The sequence below is a fragment of the Populus euphratica genome, unplaced genomic scaffold (genome assembly GCF_000495115.2).
Source record: "Populus euphratica unplaced genomic scaffold, PopEup_1.0 scaffold262.1, whole genome shotgun sequence".
In the NCBI taxonomy this organism is placed as follows: Eukaryota; Viridiplantae; Streptophyta; class Magnoliopsida; order Malpighiales; family Salicaceae; genus Populus; species Populus euphratica.
The window spans coordinates 179,007-206,509 of record NW_011500145.1 but is presented as its reverse complement, the minus strand read 5'-3'; the positions used below and the strand labels follow the sequence as shown (position 1 = coordinate 206,509).

Here is a 27,503-nt window from a genome sequence, read left to right as displayed (position 1 = left end):
CAAGATTCCATTAACATAAAATCAATTGACTCTCCCTCGAATGCTGCTGTGGGAGAAAATAAACTCTTTAAAAAATCAAGTTCCAATCAAAACATTTTAACTAAACATAAAAAAAAAAAAGAGTTTTAATGGAGAACCCAAATTTGTATACACTAGATAGACATGTAGTTAATGTGTTTGTGCTGTATTATATATTATAATAAATTTATTTATTTTTATCTTATTTTAAATTTTGAGTTTACCAATAACATAAACAAAGTGTAGTTTTATTAAAAATGAAGGCAAAATGAAAAAAATGAACAAACTATATGAGACTTGATGTGATTTTCCCATCAAAATTTTATTTTGACAACCAAAACACTAAAAATTATTTAAAAAAACAAATATAAATGTTATTACATTGTAAAATTAATAAAATCTTATCAAAATCATCATATTATTAAATCAGATGCTTAATTATTTTTATAAGAAATATATGGTTATTGTCTTTATGTTGTAGAATCATTTTTTATTAAAAAATATTCTTATAACATAAATAATAACGCTTATAAAATTGAGCATCAATCTAATATCAGGATATTTATTTGAGACTGCAATAACCTTATAAAAAACAAATCAAAATAAATTGTGAAATTGAATTCTCATTTAATCAAATGTTAAAGGATATAAATGAAAAAAAAAATAAAGAAAAACTCAATGTTTAAGAATGAAATTAAAAAAATAATTTTTTTAACAATCTCAAGAAAGCTTCATGAAATTAACTATCATCAACTCTAACATTAAATTAACTAAATGTGAAAGGATTAAATTGATAAAAAAAAAGTAACTAGAAAAAAGAGAGAGTAACAGGACAAAAAAATAGGTTGAGCATGGGTTGGTTAGCATGCTTGGACCTTAAAATAAAACACTCACTTGTACGTGCTTGGGGTAAGATTGCATATCTGGATTAATTTTTTTCTTGTCTGTCTATTTTTTTTAAAAAAATAAGTGACATGTCATTTATATTTGAAAATGACTTATTGCCTCACCAACCTATAAACTAGGGACTTTAAAGGTGATCAAAAAATTAATGGGTTTTTTTTGTCTAAAAACCTATTTTTCAACACATTCATCTTGTAACACCCTAGAACAAAAATAAAATTATTTTATCAATCTAAAAAATAGTCTAAAACACAAAATCAAACAAGTAAAAAACTCTTTATTCACTATGATCAATTATTTTAGATCATATAAAAGTCTAAAAACACCTCAGTGTCACTCTTATTATTAAAAGAAACACTTTAATACCAAGTTTTTCTATTTTTAATCAAAATTATACTAATCAAGCTCTTTTTCCTTTTCATTTTCCACCAACTCTCTCTCTCCTCTTTCAAGGTCAAAATGTGAAGAAAGTTAAGTCATGGATCAAAATAAAAAAAACCTTATAAAATAGTATTTAAAATTGTAAACAAATGAAGAAAAAATAATATGAGGAATAAAAGTGCTTAAAACACACCTCAGCTATGCTAAATCAAGAAAAAAAAAGTATGTGAATTTGTTTCAATGTTAATTTTATTTTCCTCACAATTCTAATTATATTTAATCAATTAAATTTAATTTAATTTTACATAATCAAGCTTCAATATAATATCAAAAACTTTTTTAAACATTGTGGGAAATCCTTACTAAGCTAACTAAGTCAAATCATTAACCCTAACCTAAAATTAACTAAATTTTGAAGTATCAAATTCAAAGTAAAAAACTAAGTTTTCATAACCTTTTTTTACCCCTTTATTCTTTTTTTCAAAAACAAATATATTTGGTTAAAGATAAATACCTTCAACAACATATATTTGAAGAAAAATTTAAAAATTATTCTCAAATCAAACTTTTTAAAAGTTGAATAGAAAAAGTTATTTCAGAATTGATTAGGAATACATTTAAAGGGTGTATTTGAAAAAAAATTAAAGGAAAATGTTGAATTTCGCTAAATTGAAAGAATTAAAATATCAAAGATCAAAATGACAAGTTGGCATGACTCGAGAGGTCCTATTTATTCAGTCAAGGATTTAATTAAAGAAAAGAAATTAAGTTAGGTAATTGATTTGACTAAAATTAAAGGAATTAAAGAACTAAGGATTGAAAAGTAAAAAACAAATATTTTAAATGTGTTTTATGTTTCATCCAAAAACCTAATTGAGAAGAAATCTTATGATTTGGTTTGACATGTCCTTAATTGCACGAGTTAGAGGTAAGAAAGGATTAAAGTGAAAAATACATATATCCCTTTAAACATTTCAGACATTTTCATTTTAGTTCCCGGGTATTTTTACCTCCTTTTTCTTCTTCCCTTTATTTATGCAAATCCTAACTATGTATAACCTATTGTTTCCTCTCCCTTGCCTTATCAAATACTTTTTCATGTTGCATGGTCGTTGTTCCTTGTAAGATTATCATTTTCACTAGCAATGTTTACCTTGATTTTAGCATCAATTATCTTTTCTATAGCTATGAAAGAGCTTTCATGTCTTAACCTTTTTTACTATACCATCCTCACAATGATTAAATTACATGATAATTTTACCAAGCCATTAAAGACCTTGTCCTGACCCTTTTCTAGGGTAACCAATTTTTGTCTTCACCATTTGAACCATGAGGACTTAACCTCAATCATTCTAGGGTTTGAAAAGCATGAATTGTTTTTTTTTTTTTATCTTAGTTTCTTCATTTCAAATGGAGTTGTACTAATAGTTAAAACATACATGATTAGAGTAAGAATTAGAAAATAAATAAGGCAATGAGAGAGAGATAAATAAAAAGGAGAAAGTAATAAGGAGAGAATATAAAAGTAACATAAACAACAAAAAAGAAATAATGAAAAAGACCTAGTGAGATGGAGTTTAGTATAAAAAAGATCATATGATTAGAGAGAATAATTAAAAGGTATAAAAAACACTAAAAAGCAAATAGAAGTCTAGAAACTCTATAAACTAAATTGTCCAACCCAAACTTTAGTTTTCTAACTTAGGTGTATACCCATCTCTTTTTATGCATGTTTATTTTTTTTATCTACAACATTTCTACTTATATTTCTTTATTTATATATATGTGCGTGTGTTTTATTTGCAATTTTTCTACTTATTTTTTTATTTTTTTATTCATGTTTCTATCCTTTATTTATAATGTTTCTTCTTATATTTCTTTCTTATCTTATGCATATTTATGTTCTTTATATGTAATGTTTCTTTTTTTTGTTTCTTTATCATCTGTGATGCTTATATTTCATTATCCTGGATGTTTTCTATATGTATGTTTCCTACATATTTTTGTTTTCACTTGATCATTATCCTTAATGTTTCTATTTCTGTTTGTTCAAAGTGATATTTAGGTAAATTTTATAATGGTATTATTATTGTTGATAGAGATTGAATATATTTTTTAGTCTCTCTGTGATTCCTATCAATTTAAAAACCTTGTCTTTTGAAATACATTGAAGGCAAAATATTTAATTAATGTGACAAAATCATGTAAATTTTTTATTAAAAATATAACAAAACATAAATTCTATCTTCATTGATTATGCATGAATAATGTTTTAATTCTATTTTTGCATATTGAACATACAATAATTGGAAAAAAAAAATTGTTAACATTCTCGTAAAAATCCATACCTTATTTAAAAACTATTCCAAAATTGAACAATAGTTCAAATATCATGTTAGGTATTTTATTCACAACTTATTTTATTAAAACATTATTTAAAAATATATAAAAAAAGGTTAGGTATCTACGTTTAAAAGACTAGCCATATGCTTGACCCAACATATAAAAGCCTAATGTGTGGGGCCTATAAGACCAGGCCAATACGTCGACTGCTCGTCCAGTTTTTTTCCTTTAAAAAGAAGGCTAAAAAGTCATTTTTCATTTAATTATCATATGAAAATACTTGTTAAACACTTTAAGAAGCTTAATAACCAATTTCTAACCCTAAAATACATTTAAATTGATCTAAAAACATAATATTAAAATGTAATTTTTTTTATTTAACCTATTTTATTTTCTTAAGTGAGATATAAGCTCAAAAACACTTTAATAACTCTCCTCTCATTAAGAAAAACCTATTAACATCAATATCATTTTTTTTTGTTATGAAATATGATTGATCAATCACTTTTTTTTTTTTTTAATTTGCTGTTAACTTTCTCTCCTTTTAAATTTTAGAGAATAAAATGCAAAATAAACAAAGTTTAGGTTGAAAAGCTAAACTTTTAAAACACAAGAATCAAAAATGAAAAAAATAAAAAAGTTAAGGATCAAAGTGAAACTTTTTGCGCCAAATGAATAGTAGAGAAAGAAAAGAGAGGTGGCCTTAGCTTAATGATTTGCAAAGTTGGAACAGTAAAAACCGATGTTTGTACTTTGTATTTTGTAGTGCAATGTAATATTTCTACCCGCCCGAACCAACCGGAATTTAGCCGTTTTCCTTCCCCTCTCGTTCTCCCTCGTCAAAACGGCTCCTTTCACGACCGTTTTTAGTATCTTCATCATGCGATGTCATGACTATGAAGACCAAACTATATCACCATCTCCAATCAACCACAACAAAGAACCCTCAATGGAACACCCTTCTAAGAGAAGCAGCAAACAAATCCCTTTTCAACAAAGCTCTCTCTCTATACCTCCACATGCTCCGCTCTGGGGCATCGCCAAACGCCTTCACTTTCCCATTCGCTATCAAATCCTGTGCCGCGCTTTCTCTCCCTATCACGGGAAAACAGCTCCATTGTCACGTCTTTAAAACCGGGTGCTTATTAGAACCTTTTGTACAAACCTCTTTGATTTCTATGTACGGTAAGTGCAGCTTGATCGATCATGCACGCAAATTGTTTGATGAAAATCCTCAATCGAGAAGATTAACCGTTTGTTACAATTCTTTGTTATCTGGTTATGCATTGAATTCTAGAGTTAAAGATGTGGTCGTGTTGTTTTGTGAAATGAGGGAATTGGGCGTGGAAATTAATGGGGTTACGATGTTGGGTTTGGTTCAGCCTTGTGGGATCCCGGGGAATTTGGGATTGGGGATGTGTGTTCATGGTTTTTGTGTGAAGTTTGGTTTGGATATGGATTCATCTGTTGGGAATTCCTTGCTTACAATGTATGTGAAAAGTGGGGAAATTGATCGTGGAAGGAAGCTGTTTAATGAGATGCCGCGGAAAGGGTTGATCACTTGGAATGCAATGATTAATGGGTATGCGCAAAACGGATTTGCTAACAATGTTTTGGAACTTTATAAGGAGATGGAATCGAAAGGGTTTTGTCCTGACCCTTTAACACTTGTTGGGGTTCTTTCTTCTTGTTCTCATCTTGGTGCACTTAGTGTAGGTAAGGAGGTGGAGAGGAAAATGGAGAGTTTTGGGTTTAGCTCGAATCCGTTTTTGAATAATGCTTTGATTAATATGTATGCGAGATGTGGTAATTTGAAAAAGGCTAGGGATATATTTGATGGCATGCCAGTGAAAAGTGTAGTTTCATGGACGGCAATCATAGGTGGGTATGGAATGCATGGACAAGGAGAGGTTGCGGTGGAGCTTTTTGATGAGATGATTAGGGGTGGAATTAAACCTGATGGCACAGCTTTTGTAAGTGTTTTGTCTGCATGTAGTCATGCAGGATTGACTAACAAAGGGTTGGATTATTTAGATGTCATGGAGAGGAAGTATGGGTTGCGGCCTGGTGCAGAGCATTACTCTTGTATGGTGGATCTTTTAGGACGTGCAGGTCGGCTCAATGAGGCTCGGGAGCTTATTGAGTCTATGCAAGTGAGAGCTGATGGTGCATTATGGGGGGCCCTTTTGGGTGCTTGTAAAATCCACAGAAATGTAGAGTTAGCAGAGTTGGCTTTTGAGCAGGTAATTGAGCTTGAACCTACAAATACTGGCTACTATGTTTTGTTATCTAATATATATACTGAGGCAGGGAATTTGGAGGGGATACTGAGAGTTCGGATGTTGATGAGGGAGCGGAAGCTCAAAAAGGATCCAGGGTGTAGTTATGTAGAATTTAAAGGGAGAGTTCACCTTTTCTTTGCTGGAGATAGAAATCATCCTCAAACAAATGAAATATACAAAAAGTTGAATGAGTTAGAAAATTTGGTGAAGGACCTTGATGGATGTAAGAAGAATGATCATGAGAGAAGAGAAGAATATCTTAATAGTATGGGTGTGCATAGCGAAAAGTTGGCTGTTGCATTTGCACTCTTAAACACCAGGAAAGAAACAGAGATTATTATAATAAAAAATCTTAGGATATGCGGAGATTGTCACTTGTTCATAAAATTGGTTAGCAAGATTGTGGATCGTCAATTTGTTGTCAGAGATGCAACCCGCTTTCACCATTTCAAGAATGGATTCTGTTCTTGCAAAGAGTACTGGTAGTAGTATTCACTTGAGGTTTTTATATTTGTAGAGCCAAGTCAAACACAGCAAAAACAAGGATTTTTCTGGGCACAGGTTACAAGAACCCAACAACAATTCTTTCTCGATAAACCAGGACAGTGTGCAATTAAAAAGGTCAGGGTTGGTTTGATTCTGCAACGTTGGATACTCAACATTAGGTTTGCTTGTCTGGTTGTACTATTTTCTCAAATATCTTTGCCTGTCAGCCACAGGCTTTATTCTGCAAATTATCATTGATGAAAGGTTACTGGGATTGATTTCTTAAGACATTAGTCTGCATTCTGGTAACTTATAACTAGTTAGAAGATCAGGTCATTCATCAGTGATCGCAGTTTAATTGCTGGAACAAGGCTAGTTGCATTAATAGAGAATTTCAAGTAGTTCGAAATACTGCCCACAGGCAAGTGGCTGAGTTGGGCGTTGCTGTTAAGAAGAAGAGCGCATGGCCCTCGACAGAAGGGATGCGAGCCCAAACCTCGGGTGCCTTGCAACATGCTTTCAATCCTAGCTAACCCACGTGCTCCAATGACGAGCTTTGGTCAGCACTAATTCAAGTTTCTTGTAAATTTGTAGGTCGTGCTCAAATTTGTAATGCTGCCAGGATTACTGGTGACCTTGCACACGCAGGGTGGGATGCCTACAATCTGGGCTAACCCACTGGCTCCAATGAGGAACTTTGATCAGCACTAATTCAAATTTCTAATGTTATGAGTGGTGGAAGTTAAAACTGCATTTTGTTTCTTTCTCATTGGTCATTCATTGTTGATTCCTGATCATAGGAAGGTTAAGAATTCTGTAGCCTCTCTTGCTTTCATTTAATACTTCTTAGATGGTCTCTGGAGCCTGGATTTTCCACTCTTCAGCATCAATTGTTTGAAAAAATTGGACGTTAGTTAATCCAGTTCGGTGATTTTTATCTAACAAATACAGTGAATGGAGGTGCTGCACATACAATATATCGTGCCACTATTTACTATTGTCTAATCATTCTTCTATCATCTCTTCACCTATCCTCTATCCTCTCCTCTTCATCAACTTCCCACAATTCAGTCTCAAGAGTCATAGTAACCTCTTTTTAGTGTTTTGTCGTGAAAATTAGAATCCAAAGATTGCTTCACATAACACTCATTTATACATTGGATAGGCGTCTGATGTAAAACAAGGGTTATAAAGAACAGAATTAGAGTACAAATCAAATGACTTTATAATTTACGAAAGATCAGTACAAATGTCTTGTATCTTTACTACGTATGAAAGGTCACTACTTTATAAACGAATCAATTTTTTTTTTCTGATTATATAATATGCCACAATGCGCATGCAATGCCAAATAAAAATAATAATATGAGAAAAATGGAAGTATATGATCAAAATTGCTCGATCAAGCCTGCAAGAGGTACTACTGCATCAGTTCCAGAAATGCACTCATCTTCAACGAATGGAATGGTTTTCCGTACAGTCAATCTCATTGGACCACTCACCCCAGCATCCCTTGTTTTATCTTTTTCCATGCAAACGGCAGCATAATGAGAACTGGCCAGTTCAAAGAGTCCAAATTGCCAGTTGTTTGTGAACCTCTCATGGTGATCAGAAGATTCAACAACTACTTCAGATGCCTGATTGCAAAGTTTGAAAGAACCATTAATCATTGGCTTGCTTAAGAAGATCACCGATACTAAAAAAAAAAGGCAACAATAAAAAGGTCAGGAAGATGTACAAACTAGATCAGAAATATTAGGAAAAAAGGGCAGACCATCTAATGTTGACACACTGTGTTCTATTTTGTTTGTATAATCTTTAAAGAATTAGCATTTTAAAAGTGACCATACATGATAGACAACTTAAGGAGCTTACAGGGGGCAAAAATAAAAGGGCTTCCTAAGCTATCTGCTTTACAACTCGAGAATCGCTTTCCAGGTAACCTTTCTTTATTTGATGCATAAATCTCAAAGCACAGAGATGAGCTCACTAAACTTGATAAATGGTTCATTTCCTTAACATTAGCCATCTGCTTACAAGTCATAGAGTCCAGCAATGTGTTCCCATGGACATGGGTCTCTCGATCACAGACAAATACTATGATGCTCAAGCTATAACTACCTATACTAAGAGATAGACGCAAGGAGAGAGTAAATCACATTCGAATCCAGTAAAAGTGATAATAATATCTCTCTAAAAAATTATTATTTTTTAATTCAAATATTTTTTTTAGAAGAGATACTCTTATCACTTTTAAAGGGTTCAAATGTGATTTTCTCTCTCATTGTGTCTATCTCTCTCCTATGCTTGTCGGTAGTTAAAGCTTGAGCACCATAGAATTTCTCTTGATCACACACTTCAAAATATGTTAATTTCTTTGCATACATTTCTAATTTGCATCAGTGCTTTCTCAAAGAAATTTAGAATTTTATGGCATACCCCAGATTCTATATCATCAGCATGATCAAAGCCCCTCCTAAAGGCATTCTTTATGCGAATGGTGAAAGTCTTGAAAGGTGCCGCAGAGAAGCCTCTTCCCAAAGCTTTCACATATGCCTCCTACAAATAAGATTCACCAATGAGAGGCTTGAAGAGAGTATATTTGGCCAGTAACTTCAATGAGAAATTGTTTTTTGGCAGCATCTAGAGCTTTTAGATTGAAAATGAACTTGAAACAGAACACATGCTGAACTCAGTCAAGCACTGAAGTCACTTAGCTTATATCTTTTTTAACAAGAGATTTTAAATCAGGTTACATTGATACATACACACGGAATTGATTCAAATATATACAGGTTTCTACAGTTAAGTGGACAGGTTTATTTGATATCAATAATTCGAGTGTAACTGTAGTGACCTGTAGCTAGTCTAGAAATACAGAAGGAGTGCATTCCATTATCTAACTGTTTAATTAACCTTCACACCCTTCTGTTAAACCAACTGAAACTTATACAGACTATCTGATAGGAAAAATGTTTATTGAATTGAACTGGAACATGGTAGATATAACTTTCATATTTCCTTGCCATATATCAGCATCCAAAAGGAGAGCAGATGGATAAACAAGAGGGAAAGCATGTTGGACCGTTAGAAATCTTAATATCTATGGTCCTAATAAATTGGCATGGAGGCAGACTTTACTGCCAGGCACGGAAGCAAGGAAAAAACAGTAATGAAGTTTAACAAAGAATCATGCATAAATCCAAGGAAGAAAACACAAAATATTTCATGCATCTTGGCAATTTCAATTTTCACAAGTATCATAGACAGACTCGCAACAATCTTGCAGAATAATGTAACAATTCAAGAGTGCATTCTAGCAGTTTCTACAGGACAATAGCCAAAAGATGAATAAAATATGCCAAGTTTATAGCTTGACATGTAAAATAACACATAATTTTAGAATGAAATAGCACCATGCTCACCTTGAGAGTCCATAACTTTACAAATTCCTGGCGCTGAACTTCAGAGTCTGAAATAGCACTTAAATGTTCCACTTCATGGAGAGAGAAGTAACGCCGTGCAAAAGATAAGATATTGTTTTTAATCTTGCGTTGCTTCTCTTCTATATCAATTCCAATCTAGAAATCACAAATTAAAACAGTCTCTAATCAATTTATTACAAATCAGAAGAAACTTACATGAGAGCAGCCAGGTCACCTTGGGCATCACATTAACTGAAAATATACTAAAAAGAATAAAAATAATCAGAGTACACACCGATGAATTCAGAGTCACTCCACAAGCTATCAAGGACGACGTATGTGAGATATTGAAGTGTAATGGTGAAGGACACTGACCACCATCACTTTCCCACTCTAGCTACACCGTGAAAGCCAGTAAGTAGTATAAGAAATGAAATTGAGCTTCAACTAAAAAGGTAAAGAAACACATTCCACAAGTAAATAATGAGAAAAAAAAATAGCACCTTTCTGAATTAACAAATGAAAACTAACCTCAGGCTTTCCATGAACATTCCTCTTGAACTTCAAAGATCTTGGATCAACAACACGATTATTTATCTGATCTAGTAATAAAACAACATCATTCAAAAAAATCCGCAAAATATACATCATCATAAAATATGATATGGAGGTTTTAAAACTGCCACCCTCCTACAAAAGATCCCCCAAGTTTAATAAAAAACAAGAAGTGAAAGTGAGATCTCAGATCTATGCCCCCCCCCCTGAAAAGTGGATGATCCAGCTCATTACTCTAAGAGATTTCATGATCCCTTGTCTAATCTTTCTCCTTAATTACTGCAGGACTTGAGCAGACCCAGACCAACCATGTTATTATCTGAAATGGGTCCATTGCAAGAAGAACAAACAAGCAGTTCAGGTCTCTAAGAAATGCTGCATTTTTTACCCTATAATGGTGTAGCCAACAGAATCTTGAAGCACAAATGCTACAAACAGTGTAGCACTGCCACATATTGAGATAATCAAGCCTAGCAAAGAGATGCTTTCAATTTTTTTAGCTCGACTCTGAATTGGATCCTCGAGATTTTTATTCACGATTTCATAAGATTCATAAGAATAGATCATTCCAGTTCCTGGACTCGTTATTTATTCTCTTTTCAAACCAAATCGCATTAGATTGCCTATCTGCAGAATCAAGAACACTAAACTGCCAGACAAAACATATCTGTTCAACTACTACTACTACAATGAATTCTAAAAAGTGCTCAATTACTACATCCAGCAAAATAACATCTGTTTTTAAGATGTGCATTAGATAAATGTTAAAGTGCCGCTGCGAGCAAGAGTTTTGTAAGTACAATTCATATCGTGTCGGATTTTCTTTAGTTTACAGGAGCAACCAGCAAAAGTAGCATCAATGAAAACAACACGGTCACCAGCAAACCAATCCAAATTTGAAAGATTCATCTCATCAAACACCTACTGAAATCACTACTAAATCCAAATTCCAAAGCCCACTTATCCATTCATTTACATAACGTTAATGAAAAATCAAAACTTTAAAGTAAGGAAAAGGGTATTGGTCAAATATGTAAAACTGAACTAAAAGAGGAATAGCTGACATAAAACTTACATCTTGCAATAGTAGTGCGAACCAAAGTACGAGCAAGCAAGGCACTTTTCTGGAGCTGCTCTCCACGCATACTCAAAACATTTTCTTTCTCACATGGAGATAGAAGTTCCATGTATTGATTCAAAAGAGACACGCTCTTGAATTCATCAGGTACAACAAACCAAAGATGGGTTTCCCTAAAAGAATAAAAAACAACATAAGCAATCATTAAGTTCAAATGGGCATCCAGGGGGAGAACCAAAAAGACAATAAAATACGTGAAAACTTACATTGGAGATGGAAGCTGTAAGGGAAGTGTAGGGCAGGGGGAAACAGAGAAACTCCTTTGAAATCTAAGCATCTTTTGCATAAAAGAGAACATGCGAGCTGCTTCGTGGCTAGCTGTTTTCCAAGATTCAAAATTTAGAGATAGAGACCGTCTCTGTTGTCTGTTATGGTTGCTGGAAGGAACCAGTCCAGAATGTTTGGTGCTTGGTACTTCGGTGGAGATGCGACGGCGAAAACAAAAGGAAATTTATATGAGGAGCAAGTGTTTTATTTTGACGGAGATGCTCTTATTTTACTATTTTTGTGTTGAATCATAAACTTACATCCTTAAACGGGTGTCACAACAGCTTCAAAAAAATAATTCTAATTTTCCATTATATTTCATTTAACATATAAAAAGACATTTAAGGCTTTTATCATACACGCTTTCTTTGGATCATCCAAACGCTCACAAATTTAACATGTAGACCAAACAAAGCAAAATGAATCTCTCCTTCTTCCTCTATTACTATTTGGGGTTTATTGTGGTAAAATCAGGTAGGGTGTCGTCTTCGAGGGTAGGGGCAAAGCCTAAATAGCCGTAAACTTGGACTGAAAGCCACTCGAAGGTGTGGCTATAGGAGACAACAACAAGGTCGGGCATTGAGGATCCATAAATGGGATTAAGGAATTCTCTAGGAGGTGGTTGTTGTTGTTGGGGTTTTGCAGATTTTGAGCGAGAATATAAAGAAACCTTTCATTTATGTTTGCCATTTCCACCCATGGCCTGTGGTTGTTGTGAGAAAAAGAAAGAAGTTTCGCTTTTTTAGTGTTTGAGAAGGATGTGGTTAGGGTTTTTAATTTACCCATTTGAGTGATTAACTTTCTTTATATATATATAACACAATATTAAACACACACTTAGAATCAACTGAAACATGATCAATTTATACCACCATGTTGTAAGAAGTGGGTCTTACTTAAAATTATTAAGAATAAAAAATACAAGTATAAAATACATAAAAAATTAGTTTTATCCATACTATGCTCGCCTTCATAGATAGTTGGTGAATTATATGTTAACTCAAAGTTTGGGAATGTTGCAAAATCTTGCGTATTTACATCATTTTCAAAAAAAAAAAAAAGATTATTATTGTTTCCATTTGTTTTTTATTTTTTTTTAATTTCTACCATATTTTTATATTTTTTTTATTTTTTTTATTTTTTTCTCAATGATTTTGAGAGAGATAATATTTAAACAGTCTCGATATAAAGAAAAATGGATCAAAGATGAATCACTTAAATAAGTAAAATAAAAGGTTAGGAACTCAGGGCATTGACATTGCAATTTTCTCTAATTTCGAGCAATGTTTACTTACTAAATATATTTATAAGTTGAACTATTATTTTATAAATTATTTATTAAAAAAATAACTTTTGATAATTATCTATAAATTAAACTATTATTTAATAAATTCAATAATATCAAAAGATCATAAGTGAAAATAAATTATTTAGTGAATAGTAATGCCAAAAGACCAAAAGTGAAAAAATCAAAACATCCTCAAATGCATAGTTTTACATTCGGCTAGGTTCAAGATCTAGATTTCAAGTTTTAACCACATCATTGGATTTTGACCAGGTCATCGACTTAATTTTTTTAATCAAAATAATATTATTTTAGTTACAAAAATAAAAATTAATGAATTGCAACCGAGTTTCTAACTAGATCTTGTCAGGTCAATCCACTGGGTTACATCTAGTTTTTTCTTCCTTTATTTTTTTTTTAACCTAGCCTGGTTCCAACCTCGAGTAGGCCAGTTCCCGAGTTGATCCGCAAAACCAAACCGAATTTCAAAACTATGCTTGAATACATGATTTAAAATTTTTTGATTCTAAAAATAAAGTTGTTATTTTATTGCATTTAAAAAATTAAAAAAAATTATTAGGCATGCTTGCAAGTTTGATGAATTTTAATTTAAAAAAAAATTAAATTATTTTACTGTGTTTAAAATAATTAAGAAAAAACATGTATCCTTAATTAATTCTTTAATAACTAACTAGAAGTGTGAAAATAACCAAATGATACCAAAATCAAGACATCTGTTTTTATCAATAGACAGACGTGATTGCAATTAACTTTGGAGAGACAAACACTAATAAATAATATTTTATTAATGGAGCATTATATTATTAATAAATGCATTAAGTTCCTCCGATTATATGTTACATATTACATTTATAATTAAAACAAAAAAAAAAGTATTTTAAAAAAAGTATTAAAACCCAAACATTACGAATTGATAACAATCTGTTTTATTAGTAAAATTAGAGCACAGCAGCACCAATCAAATATCTCAGTTCATGTGGAACTTCTTCCATCAGGCTTCCGAAGACATCACAAGCCCTAGCTAACTGGGCTCAACCTTTAGCAACCTTGTTTGATGATTCTCTTAGATGTTGAAATCACAGAGAGTCCTGAAGGAAGAGAGGAAGATGGAATTGACAAAAATGAAATACCAAAATCAATTTTGCAACTCAGTTTCTGCGAATTCTACTTTTAGCCATTGCATTCCATTAATTTACAATTTGAGTTTTGTAACTCAGTTTCATCTGGCTTGCAACTCATTAGCACCAAGGCATCATTGTAACTCGCTTGCAACTCACTGCCGCCAAGGCATCTATTTCAAAAATCCCCGCAACTTAATCCGGCAACGATTTTTTTAATATTTTGTAGTTTCGACGAAACCACCAGCAGTAATGGGAGTCAACAGCGGGTGAGAATATCTACTAACAAAGATGACGTCAATCCCGGTTCAATGAAAGCTGTGCTATGAAAAGACTTCAGCAATGTTGTAATAGTAATTTGGTAGGGATTCTACCACTTGCAAAGCTACTTGACAAGGCAGCTCAAGGCTGGAAATGTTCAAGATAGTAGAATAGGGAATGTCAACTTGATCAGAAGCTGTACTATGAAAGGACTGTTAGAACCGGTCAAGGAAATATAAACATGAAGCAGCGAAAGGTTAATGAAAACCCAGAAACACTTGCAAAAGCACACAGGAAATCACACACGACATTTCTAAAGTAAAGCACACACAACAATGCCAACTTGTTTCATTGATCGCCAAATTCCCCCAGCCTCTAGCACAAGCTGGCAGCCTGGTACGGAGGCCAAACCCTTCAGCGCCAAGCTTCAAACAGTTCCGTCTTTGGATTTATGTGGCCTACAATAACAGTTCCCTCCCCCTTCTCTACAGGTCCAGCTGCTCTAACTATTAGCTGCTCCTTCACCTTTTTGGACCCTCTTTTGAGAGTTGAATTACTCGATTGACCAGTTCTGCTCTTGCAACTTCTGGTTTGGACCCCTCCAGTTTTATATGTATGACCACCCTCATGGTGTTCATTTTTCAAGGCATTCACTTGAGATACAACTTCACAAGGACAGTTATCAACCAGAGACCACCTTCCTCCAGGAATGTTCTCTATAGAGCTTAAGAAACCAGCAGACCCATCCATCGCACTAGAATCATCTTGACCAGGTTGAGAAGGGCTCTCAAAAGCAGGCTCTTCAGCAACAAATGCTTTCTCCCATTCATTTTCCTCGGTGGCATCTTCATCCTCCTCACAAGATGGTTGAGAAGCACTCTGGTTCCCATTTCCATCAGTAGGCTCAAGGCGGGAAACAGGAACTGAATCGATCACAGATTCATCTCTTTCTCTAAGCATCTTAATTATTAGATTCTTGAGAAAATTCATCACTTGAACAGCATACATTAGAGCTGTTAAAGGATCAGACATCTGCAGTTAAAGAAGCAGGCTGTCATTGCACTATAAATTTACGAAGGCTACACTTTATCTGAGAATATTTGACAACTAGACCAAAAGAAAATAGAGTATTTCATAAAGACATGTGCTATAGACCAACAGTATTCAGTGAGAAATTTGAATGAAGAAAAATAACAGTTGCAGTTGTCTGACAGAGGGTTTTGGCATTGGTCTGGAGTGGCACATGTCAAAAGTGGATCTTTGCGAGTACAGAAGCATCAGAATGCCAAATGAGCAGACTATTTTGTTCCTGCATGTCGTAATTCTACTTGTATATTTTTAACGAGTCCTATAAGTTTTCCAATTAGAAGACAAATACATGATTATCCTTTAGGGAAGATGGTGAATGCATGTATCACCAACAAAGCCTTGTACCAGGTGTCTAGGACAGGCTAAAAATTCACAATGTATTGCATGGAGTTGGCTATTGGTATTTCCATCTTGGAAAATATAAAATATTTACTCACTTGAGTCATGTTTGGTGCAAACACCATAGCAACATTGCGTGCATTCATCTTGTTCAGATGTTCCATTTGCGCAACATCAGCCATTAGGTTTACTGCCCAATCAAGTAAAGCAGCTTCTGTTGGGGGAAGAAGCCCTGCAAGCCGAGCACATTCCTCTTCAGACTGACATTGCATTACCTGCTCTGGTGAAAGAGAGTCAAGGACACTGGTTGGAAGTTCTCTAAACCAAGCCTACAGAATCACCAATGCTTAGAATTAGTGCAAAATATCAAAGTTCTCTAAACCAAACCTACAGAATCACCAATGCTTAGAATTAGTGCAAAATATCAAAGTTCTCTAAACCAAACCTACAGAATCACCAATGCTTAGAATTAGTGCAAAATATCTGTCAACTGTGGAGGACAAACACGGTTCACAGAAAATCAAAGGATGTGCACAGGGGTGAATTTCAGACCACTTTCAAATATATACATATATTTATATACATATATATATATAAAAAAAAAAATCAGGTAAGCAAATTAGAATCGGTAGGTGGCAACCTTGTGATTGCATGCTTGCATGGAACATGATCTCATGGAACGAAAGTGATGAACAAAAAGCCACACTGTACCTTTATAAGGCCTGCCAAGCAATGCACGTCTATGCCATCTGGGATCACTCCCCCATTTAATTGGTCCCTGACATACTCCTCCTGGCTGTTACCTGCAGTAATTCTGAAAATCCCTTCTGCCTGCACAATCCAGTTTGAGGATTTAATATCTGTTGAATTCAGTTTACATGGACATCCAGTTTTCATACAATCAACAAACCAAAAACTGTGCCCAGAAGATGAGCCACTACACCAGTCAAATTATGCTATACTTGCACCTGGGAGATGGTTGGTTTGAACTATAATTCATTTGGCACGCATGGAACTGGAAGAAAGGAATTGTACCTGCAAACCTCCTTGGGCATACAACTGTCTCTGCATCATCAAGAGTATTGTAGGCACACTATTCCCTCTAGAGTCATATGACAGCTGCATGGACTCTGTCGAAACCCCAAAAACAGTTGCACTACAGATGAAGGATGCATAGTCAATATTCAAGCATTAGCTTAGACAATGTGACAACATCAAACAAGAGAAACTAGTGTCTGTATATCTGGAATAATTATGAAGATGGAAGTCCAGAAACCTTAGTTGTTTCATGACTTTTGTCATAATAATACATAGATGCACGTTGAGATTACTTATCTAGATAGATATACTGCAATTAAATAAATTTAAGTTCTTGGTATATTGGGATGAGAAAATGATGGAATAAGCTGAAAATTAACAATCCAAAAGGCAATAGCAAGAAACTAATCTGTTGCAGAATAGCCTGAATACATGAACTGCACCATATTAAGTCATAGGCATAAAGCTGCTTTTCTAGCTAGCCTGGGAAATTGAAAAAGATTCAACTGAAGTCATCAGCTGCATTTTTCGATCATTTTCGTGTTGGCAAACATTAGCCAATCACCTATATCTACGAAATAAACAGATTAACTCTTGGCTTTAAACTCCTATGGAATAACTAAATGATTGAGATAATATCATAATAGTTGATTAAATATTTTGTAAATAGAGTATGGTTTATAGGCAGTTAATGAATCCACAAGACATGGGTGGAACACTATCAAGACCCAAAACTCCATAGGCTCTGCCAACAATGGTGCTGGCACAGATTTTCAGTGGCCAATTTCAAATGGTCAACACAGACAACGTCAGTATGAAATGCTGAAATCTGTGGAAATGAGTTTTGAGACCAAGCAAAAGAAGAATATTCTGTTCGTCTATCAAATATATAGAAAAATAGTGCAATGTGAATAACCAGACAATATTCAAACTCAATGGTAGATGTATACAGAACTCTAGGTATGACATGCAGCAGACTTCACCAATTGAACGTTGACATATGCCACTAATGCTCGTCCAGTTCAACCTCATGACTCAAAGAGACAACATTGTGCACATGTAGTAGCTAAAAAAAAAGTAAAATAAAAAAAGGCATTCGAAAAAAAATGATACTGACTACAGAGGCAAAACTAGAAGCAAAAATTTCCCCTGATGTAAGCTAAAAGAATTAGAGAAGTCTTTATAATTAATTCTGTTTCGCAAATGTTGTATCTACATTGCTTTTTTTTTTTTTTTTTCCTGGAGAAAGATAGGATTGACACCAAACATTAGGCAGATCAGAAAGGATTGACACCAAACATTAGGCAGGTCAGAAAGTATTGACACCAAACATTAGGCAGGTCAGAAATTTAATGAAGAATTTACTCTGAAAAACTCAACAGTAAACTGTAAGACTAGAGATCTCTGCAATGTCTAAGAGCCTGAGAAAAATTATCCTTCATAAAATATGCTTACAACAGAGATATTCATATGATGAAATCATCTTTGATAGGTTCAAATACAATTTGACTTGATTTGCCACTGTTATTCAGGAGTTGTTCTCCGCTGGTTATGTGAGTCAAGTCCACCCCAAATTCCTAATAATTTTAACTAATTTACTTTTCCTAGCTGTATGACTTTCTGCAGAATCCAGGGTTTTTTTCTTCCGAGAAAATAAACATTTTGTAAAAAATATTGAAACCACATGAATAGTTTCTCAAAAAAATTAATCATATACTAACAACATAAGATTAAACGTCACTAGAAGTTTATACCAGCTACAAGTCTAAAACCCAAAACAAATCCCAAAAGACATAGAAACCAACCAAGCAACCAATTAATTTAGCAATAAGGAAAGAAACCAAATATATTTCATTTCAAAACTAACCTGGCGCTAGGCGCTCTCCTGGGAACCTCAGGTTCAAACTCAACGGGCAAACCAAGAAACCCATTAAACCTATCAAAAGTTACATGAGCAACATGCCTAACATTAGTTGGCACCCCAATCTCCATTTTACAGAGCCCTTTACTCCCAGTGCTAGCAGTCACACTACACCCAACAATAGACCTCCTAAAAGCAGCCAACAAAAGTTCCACAATTGACACTTGATCGCCTTCTCTCTCCCTTTCTTTGCTCGCTTCTTCTTGGTCTAATATTTCATGGGGTCTATTATGCGTGTGGTGTTGCTGTTGTTGGTGTTGGTGTGAGATATCAACATCATTGGTACTGACAACACATGGTGTAGAAGTGGAGCTTGAAGGAGAAGGGAAGTGATGAGGAGGAGATGATTGGAGTACTTCAGTCATTGTTGTTTTTTTTTTTTTGAGAAAAAGTTCGAATTTTTTTTTTGTCTTAAAAGAATTAAGTAAGAAACAAGAAATAGGGCTCGTACTCGGTTTTTTTTGTTTATGGGGTTTATTTTTAGCAGGGTTTTTCTTGAATTATAGTATTTATGAGGGGTCACGCCATTAATTTTTTGTGGGTATGTTGTAGAGTTGGATTGAAGGAAAGGTTTGGAGTTGTATTGTTGTAAGGTAAGACGTGACCATCATCACTTTTGTATTTTATGTGTTATTCTCTCTTTCCGATCTCTGCTTGGCTGGCCCTTTGGTATTTTGAGGTTTGAAGAAGCAACAGGAACCGTATAGAGTTACAAACGAGGGAGGGAGGGAGGGAGAGAGAGGACGAGGAGTTATGGCTGGAGAGAGGAAGGAGGTCACTTTATACCCAAGCAAACCTGAGGTGCAGCTCCATCAATGGTACATTGGTCTTATCATCCTCAATGTTCTATAAAATATCGCCACCTCATTAGCATGTGAAATCAAATTATGCATCCAGTGAACTTGAATAATATATAATTGGTTCAAAGGATCATCGTGGTAAACTGAAATGGAGCTCATGGATATGTTTGGACTTGTCACAAAATTGGATTCTATCCACAAGGGTAACTCATTAGTTTAAGGAACGAGAGAGATAAATCAGATAGATAATAATAATTTATGAAATCACGATTTTAGATTATAATTGTGTTGAATTACATGTCTATTTGAAATTTATACTATATTCATCCGAACAGCTTATAAGATCTGTGTTTTGAAAAAAAAAATAGATGTGGTCAACTGGAATATGTATATTATTAATTCAAGTATTCTTTCATTTGAAGAGTAGATTTTATCTCTTTTATTAAGAAAAAAATGATTATGGGGATTGATGTGAACATCATGAATAACATATACTCGTGTAAATTCAATGGCTTGTAAGGAAACCAAACAGGTCATTGCTTAGAGGTTCTGAAGGAATGACAGGTAATCTCACCTGGGCATCTCTTTAAGAATGCTTGTCTTACGTGAAGCCAACTAGTTCTGACAGATGTGAAACCAAAGTAAGGAACGGACCACCTAGTCCTAGTACTGGAGTCTCTAGGCTTAAAACTCTTTATTGAGTTTTATTCTAGTTATGTGGTCCCCCACCAGTTACCTCATACGTAACACCACCAAGGTTTTACCAGCTCAAAGCTCTATATGTTGGTCCCTCTTTTTTCCCCGATCAAGTGAAACAAACGCTGGAGTTAATAAAAAACCGGCTTGTTCTCACATATACACCCGCTAATTCACTTACTCAAAATTTAATTCAGGTGAGTTTTATGTTAAAACGGATAAATCATGAACCGAGCCGGACCAAGTTTTATAACCATGAAAAACACTGTGGCAAGCTGGCAGGGTATCTTAGTGGATAAAAGATGAAAGAAGACGGTAAATCGAATTCAAATCTACTAAGTAGTGATCTGATGCTTTCCTGATACAAGAGTGTCAGTAATATGCAGAGGTTTTTCAGGAAAAGGTTCTGTGGTGTTGTGACTCATCATTACTTTCCTGGTTGGTTAAGCTTGTGGCAGCAAGTGTTTACTATAAGTGAAGGTAATAGTGTTTACCAGCGCCATTTACTTTTCATCTGCTAATGATCATCCTCCAAAAATTAGCCCATGTATTCCACCCTGCAGTAATGATGCATCAGAATTTAAATCATAAGGTATTTGCTTTGTAAAACACCAATGTTTGGACACAACGATACATAGTATCTCAACGTAGTTAAAACATGCCCTAATCATGTGCCCTAAAAGGAAAGGTCTTTAATCAGGCCTGGTGTGTATATATATATATATATATAGAGAGAGAGAGAGAGAGAGAGAGTTTGTGCAATTATCAAAGTACTTAACTACTTAATAATATAGCTGCACAGAGCACTAGCTTGCCATTATTAAGGTTCCTTCTACATTCTACCTCCATGCCCCTTTTGCAAGAAAGTACACAAAAATATCATGAAGAGTAGAGAGAATAAAAAGGAAGCACTAGACGAGGGAAAAAGCGGAAGTGTTGCTCAAGCAAAATTAATTCTGTCATCGAAACCCTAATCTCAGTTCTAATGTTTCCACCAAACAAATTTTGCCATTTTCAAGTTTCGACGAGATACATAATTATTGTCTACTGGGACTCAAGCAATTTGATTGTTGGGAAGGAAAAATTCCATCTTGGGATTTTGGATGGGTTGTTTGCAGCCAAAGCCTTGTGATTATTCCTACCAAATATGGAATGTTATTTAGCACTTTGTACTGATGCATATGTATTATTGGATACCTGAACAAACAGCAAAGCAAGATTCACCCAGCGTTTTCTAGGGAATATATTACAGCCCAGAATTGCCAAGAAAAAGCAGAGTGAAAGCACACAGACTAGCTGAGTGAAAGAAACTTTCCCTGGATTATGCCGTTGGGATGCTGTGACTCGTACACATAAAGTCACTGTTTCAAATTCAAACTCAATTTGGCGGGCAGCTGATTGTCATCTAACCCGAGACATTGAAACAGGAGGAAAGGAAAAAACTTTTCATGGTGGGCGAAACCCCACACTAAAATTATATCGAGAAGGAGAGAGGACCACAACGGGTGACAATCCCATGAAAATATTGGATAGCAGAACTTAAAATTAGACACCCTTCAAGCCTTCATAATTGCAAACCAACAAAAATTATACCGAGAAGTAAAAGGAATTGAATTCCAAGATGAATATATATATACATATATGGAGCAACTTGCAACCTAACCCTTGCATCAACAACCACCCGCTGGATCGCATACCATCTCACTCAGCCAAAATTGGCTACCAATTTCAACTTCACTTGCAAAATAAATCAACCTGATAGCAGTGCATGCTGCCTGCAGGAATTAAAATGCATCTTTCTGAATAACGGTGTGCTGATATTACAAAAGAACCCAAGTGCTGAGCCAATCTGGAACAATCATGCGGGTGTTATCCATACTGAGGCCAACATTCGCTAGATGTGGGAGCAATCACAGGCAACAAGACTAGTAAAACTGATAGAATGCTTCCCTTCACCAACTGGCAAAACAGTTCACAGTTGTCCACACTTCTGCATTTTCATGGCAGGTTTAAAAACGGCAGCATATCTATGAAGGACAAAAAAAGGTCCGTTGCCGAGCAATAGGAGTAGGATTATCAAGAACCAATCAAACTGACAAATGAATAAGACAAATGACTCTGTCAAAATGCTTTGCCATGGCACTCGTGGTATTCGATGCGCAAGAATTTAGCATCAGAAAAAGGAGTCTGAATTCCTGGCTTAAAGCCAGACTAGCCACGCAAAAAAATGGATTGTAACTGTCTTATCCTGATGATATCAACTTGCGATTAACCCCTCAAAGCATAGGCATGTCGATAACATTGGAATTCAAATCAATAATAACTGTCTAAAGTCTAAACCCACTAACTTAAATACTAGAAAATAAACACTGGCCTGCTTCAAAGGAAAAAAAAGGAAAGCAAGAATTACTGGAAGAATAAAAGATTCATATAACTTGATGCAGCACATAACCTTCATTGCAACAGAAATTATTAAACTTGATCTCATACAAAGTGCAGCCATCCGGTTCAAATTACATATGACTTAAAGCCCGCCTAAATCAGTACAAGCACACAGCCATCCATCACTGTGCTCTGTTTACAGGTTCCAATGCTTCAACTGTGACAACACTATTGCCTCTGAGCACCTGCAGCAAGAAAGCAACACCAATTCAAAAAAGTTAATAATTGGAGAATAATTCTTAAGTAATGATTTAACTAATACTGAACAAAGAAAAATGGTGAAAAGATGACTCACCACCATGCCTATATCAGTTTTCTCATCACCATTCACCTCCACAGTGTTGTCAACAACTAAATTCATGAACTGGTCAAACCCACGAAGTGTTCCAACCACCATCCTATTTGCATTCAGCTTGACTGCATTAAAATAAAAAAACTCATCAACTTCAAACATTATCAATAATGCAAAACACAGGCAACTAGTGTATCAATAGGTGACTTAAAGAGCCAGAAACAAGTTGGAAAATAAACTGATTGAAGATAAACAATCTGAACTGACCACAGTGCTGTTTCATCTGAATACAACAGTAGTTTGGTAACAAAACTTGCAAAAGGTTTCATATCTATGCGCCTTGTTCCATTTTACACCGATGTCAAACTCCTAACTGAGGGGAAAGTCAGATTGGAAGAGATTTAAGCAGCTCTGAAACTTGCTTAAAACCATGATTGCCCAAGCAATTCAAGATGTGTAACTCAGATTTTAAGATTATTTGTTTAATTCTGCATGCAATTTTCCATTTGCGCTTCGACTTTTCATACTTTCAAGATATTGAAAACAGAAGTCAAAAAGTTAACAGCCTAAAAGTTCTAATGTTCTACCATGAGCATTCAGATAGTCTCCAACCATAAAACTTCCCTTAAGAAACCCCCGTGACATCTGTTCATCAATCAGGTAGAAACACAAGAGTAGTACTGGTACAGCATGTATACCTGATCCCATATCCTGATTTCCTCTTCTTGAATCAATTCCAAATTTTAACCAAATTCCAAAACCGTTTGGACTTGAAAAATCCAGCCAAAAGCAACTTGAAAGATAATTTCTGCATCCAAGGAGAGCTTATTTCACCTCTAAGCTGTCTTATGGATTATTCTAAATTAAAATAAGTGGAAAATAAATATTCATAACAATTTACAAAAATTAGCCGCAACAAGAAACAAGTAAAAAAAACAAAAACAGCCACTCGAATCAGACTTTGGCCACATGTCAATTAAGTACACTGACTCTAAAGACAAAACCAACTTCTTTGTGTCTCACAAAGTTATGAATTTTTCACCTCATTAAACAAAAAAAAAATCAATTCAAGACAGAAACAGAAAAATAAAAATAAAAATAAAAAAATGGTTTCAACAAAAAGAATCCACCAACAACAAGTTCACAAAAAAATAAAAAATTATTTTACACGACGACCTATTGAATACTTCTATACAGATATTTTTACAATACCGTGTGACAAAAAACACAAATAAATAAAAAGTAGATACATAGATATCACACGCAATAATATCAAACCCAAAACTCTCCATCTTTTGCTTCCATGATTATCCAGCGACTAAACAGTTGTGAAATAAATAAATAAAAATACAGGAGAAGAAAAGGGAATTCAAGAGAGCTTACTTTGAAGCTTCTTGTCCATGTACCTGTAAAACCCAAAAAAAAATAATAAAATAAAAGAATTATAGAGAGAGAACTACAACTTCGCAAAAGAAAAGAAACGAGACGAATGCAAAGATAATTGCAACAATAAAAAAATAAAAATAAAAAAGATTACTTCTTGAGATCTGGTGGCTGGCCTGATCGGCTCATGACTGAAACGAGGACAGAAAGATTTTCTGAGTGTGGTTGTCGAGAGAGAGGGCAACAAAATGAGCGCTGGACTAGGGGTTTACACCTCTTGTTAAACCCTAGGGATAGGGAGGCCAGATTGGGCTCTGTCTGTGGGCTTAAAAAACAATTAACAATATATTTATTTTTTCACAGTTTAAAGGGGTGTTGCGAGAATCGAACTCGCGACCTCTCGCACCCGAAGCGAGAATCATACCACTAGACCAAACACCCTTTGCACTTGTCCAACTTAATTTTTATATTTCAATCTAAACCTTTTACAGAAAATGGACGAGAAGGGATTGCATATATAAGAAAAGGCTCGGAGTAGTTTTGGGACGGCCAACCCTGGACTAAGTTAAAGAAAAAATAAAGGAAACAATTGACTGTTATCTAGTTGACTGAGTGATATTTTTGTTTTTTTATTAAAATAATATTATTTTAATTTTAAAAAAATTGACTTGGATAACCTGGATCTTAAGCCAGATTAATTATTAGACTAAATCTAAAAACTATGATACTTAATGCTGCGGTGAGGTATTCATGGGTTAGATTTTTTGAATATTTATATATTATTTATTATTAATTATAGATAAAAAAAGATATTTATAAATTTTAACCAGTAAATCAATAATAAAACGTGAGATAATGAACAATGGTGTGCATAATGAAAAACCTATATTTTTCTGTGTTTTATATAATATAATATATTTTATATTACACTAGATAAGTGATTGCGCTACAAATTGGGTAAATTTTTTCAAATAAAAAAAATACTTAGATGATAATAATATTATTAAAGAATCAATAAAAATATGGGGTTAAAGTCATAAAAATAAATGAAACAAGTAAACTTGGTTAATTTAATAACATGGTTATAATATGATATGATTCGGTTAATTTTTAAAATAAAATATAAAATTCAATGTTTAATAATTTAATATCGAACGATGAAATTAAAAAAATAAATAAATTTTAAAAAATAATCTAAAAAGATTAAAATCAAATCAAGATAATCTTTAAAATAATATCATGAAACCATGATTACACCATCAAAAATAAATATAAAATATCACAAACCAAAATTATCATTTATCTAGATAGCGAAGGATGTAATTAATAAATAAATAAATAAATCAAAAAAATTATTAAAAAAACAAAAAAATACAATAAAAAATAAAGGTTAAATTTGATATAATAAATAAATAAAATAAAATAATCAGTAATAAAATTCAAAAATTAAAAAAATCAAGAAAATAATAAAAAATATAAAAATAGAAAGAAAAGAATAATGACCAAATTGAACATAAAAATTAAATAAAATCATATATCAATCGATGAAATTAAAAAATAAAATTAATTTTAAAAAATATTAAAAATAAAACAGATAATAATTAAAAAAATATATAAAAACTAAATTTAATACAACTATAAATTAACACGGCACATTTAACTTTTGAAATGACAACTGAAACATGAGGCTAGGATAAAGAATAAAAAATAATCCATCAAAGCCGTATCATCAATCTTCTGTTGATAAGTGCCTTGTCACCATAAAAAAATGACGAAAGCCTCCACACATTGATGAGTGTGCCGCACATACCAAATATTTGTGATTTTTTTAATTATATTTAATATTTATTAAAATGCTAAAGTGTTTATTGGTTAACTTGATTATAATTAAAAATAAAAATAAAAATAAAAAAAACTAAAACACCAGTTTTAAAAATCCTGTTCTTAAGGATAATTTAATCTTTTCATTTCACTTTTAAAATATAAAAAATTAATTTATCTTGGATCAATTTGATAATGATTAATAAATCTTAATAAAAAATTATAGTATTTTCAATGATTAGTTTAATGATTTTTTTTTTTGGAAATGATGAAAGCATTATTAAGCTATAATGATTCATAATATTTTAATTCTTTGTGTACATTAAAACATTAAGTCCTTAGTAGTTTTTTTTTATAATAAAAATATTTACTCTAATCAAGATTGTTAAAATCAAAAGTTAATTTATTATGAGTTAATGTATACTTATTTGCAAAATTATATATAAAGAAAAAAGAAAAGAAAAGGGAGGTAGCGATCATTAATCAATATAATTGTTGCTCGAGAAAGGATTAGTGAGGAAGATAATCACTGCAATCACCCTATGTTGCCAAAATAATTGCAGGCAATTATCACTAGTCACGAATTAAGTTTTTTTGTGTGTTTGTAACCTTCATCTCTTGCTCATCAAGTTTGCTTTATTTTTGTAATTTATATTTATCTTTATTTAAACCCCAAGCGCATTTGTTGGAATCGAAGAAAAATTGAGAAGCAAACTGTGATGGCAAAAAAGAAAAAACAGGACCTTCTGAGTTGACATTGACAATATTGTCTTGATGGAGCCCCCGAGGCACAGCTGGGCCAAGCCCCATAAAAAAGCATGGCATTGACTTACTGATTTCTCGAAGTCAACTTCTTCTAATTGTCCCATTCAGCGATCCCATCAAACCACTAGCCCGGCCCACCCTAGTCTATGAAGGCTCGAGGCCTGCTTTGTCTTGTTGCCGATGGAGGAATCTCCCATGTCAACCACGCCAACTCCACCACTTGACATGGCCAAAGCCGGCCTCCTCCTCTCTCTACTCGTCCCCATTCACAAGCCTCCCCCCTCTCCCCCACGTTGTCTCCAAAATATGATTTGACATTTTACTATTTTATTCTATTTCAAGTGAAGGAAGGTTCATTTGAGCTATAATGTAGCTTAATAAACAACTTCATGCCACCCACCACCATCAACTGCCGCCGGACCCCCCCTCCGCCT

At 33.7% G+C, this 27,503-nt stretch overlaps 4 protein-coding genes and 1 non-coding gene across 7 annotated transcripts; 1 reads left to right on the top strand and 4 right to left on the bottom strand.

The window, feature by feature from the left end:
• Window positions 1-4,377: 4,377 nt before the first annotated feature.
• LOC105110761 (Pentatricopeptide repeat (PPR) superfamily protein) lies at window positions 4,378-7,344 on the top strand. Its single transcript, XM_011005920.1, has one exon. It carries the CDS (start codon window positions 4,536-4,538, stop codon window positions 6,411-6,413), a length of 1,878 nt encoding a protein of 625 aa, XP_011004222.1. The 5' UTR covers window positions 4,378-4,535; the 3' UTR covers window positions 6,414-7,344.
• A 239-nt stretch (window positions 7,345-7,583) lies between these two features.
• Window positions 7,584-12,523, bottom strand: LOC105110760 (L-aminoadipate-semialdehyde dehydrogenase-phosphopantetheinyl transferase). 3 transcript variants are annotated; one of them, XM_011005917.1, is made up of 7 exons: window positions 11,738-12,512; window positions 11,469-11,644; window positions 10,342-10,440; window positions 10,134-10,231; window positions 9,839-9,994; window positions 8,853-8,972; window positions 7,584-8,050 (listed from the first exon to the last, which is right to left on the bottom strand). In XM_011005917.1, exons 1-7 carry the CDS (start codon window positions 11,827-11,829, stop codon window positions 7,802-7,804), a joined length of 990 nt encoding a protein of 329 aa, XP_011004219.1. In that variant the 5' UTR covers window positions 11,830-12,512; the 3' UTR covers window positions 7,584-7,801. The 3 variants fall into 3 exon arrangements, with proteins under 3 accessions (XP_011004219.1, XP_011004220.1, XP_011004221.1); XM_011005918.1 differs by having other exon boundaries at window positions 10,134-10,235; window positions 10,370-10,440; window positions 11,738-12,509; XM_011005919.1 differs by lacking the exon at window positions 8,853-8,972 and having other exon boundaries at window positions 11,738-12,523.
• Window positions 12,524-14,548: 2,025 nt separating this feature from the next.
• On the bottom strand, window positions 14,549-19,639 carry LOC105110759 (rho GTPase-activating protein 5-like). The gene is made up of 5 exons (XM_011005916.1): window positions 18,817-19,639; window positions 16,947-17,067; window positions 16,623-16,742; window positions 16,010-16,240; window positions 14,549-15,515 (listed from the first exon to the last, which is right to left on the bottom strand). Exons 1-5 carry the CDS (start codon window positions 19,233-19,235, stop codon window positions 14,898-14,900), a joined length of 1,509 nt encoding a protein of 502 aa, XP_011004218.1. The 5' UTR covers window positions 19,236-19,639; the 3' UTR covers window positions 14,549-14,897.
• A 3,114-nt stretch (window positions 19,640-22,753) lies between these two features.
• Window positions 22,754-24,790, bottom strand: LOC105110758 (probable small nuclear ribonucleoprotein G). Its single transcript, XM_011005914.1, has 4 exons — window positions 24,638-24,790; window positions 24,484-24,506; window positions 23,104-23,225; window positions 22,754-22,993 (listed from the first exon to the last, which is right to left on the bottom strand). The coding sequence occupies exons 1-4, from the start codon at window positions 24,670-24,672 to the stop codon at window positions 22,931-22,933; spliced, it is 243 nt and encodes an 80-aa protein (XP_011004216.1). The 5' UTR covers window positions 24,673-24,790; the 3' UTR covers window positions 22,754-22,930.
• Window positions 24,791-24,852: 62 nt separating this feature from the next.
• On the bottom strand, window positions 24,853-24,924 carry TRNAP-CGG (transfer RNA proline (anticodon CGG)). Its single transcript has one exon. It is a non-coding gene; the product is annotated as a tRNA-Pro (tRNA).
• Window positions 24,925-27,503: the final 2,579 nt, after the last annotated feature.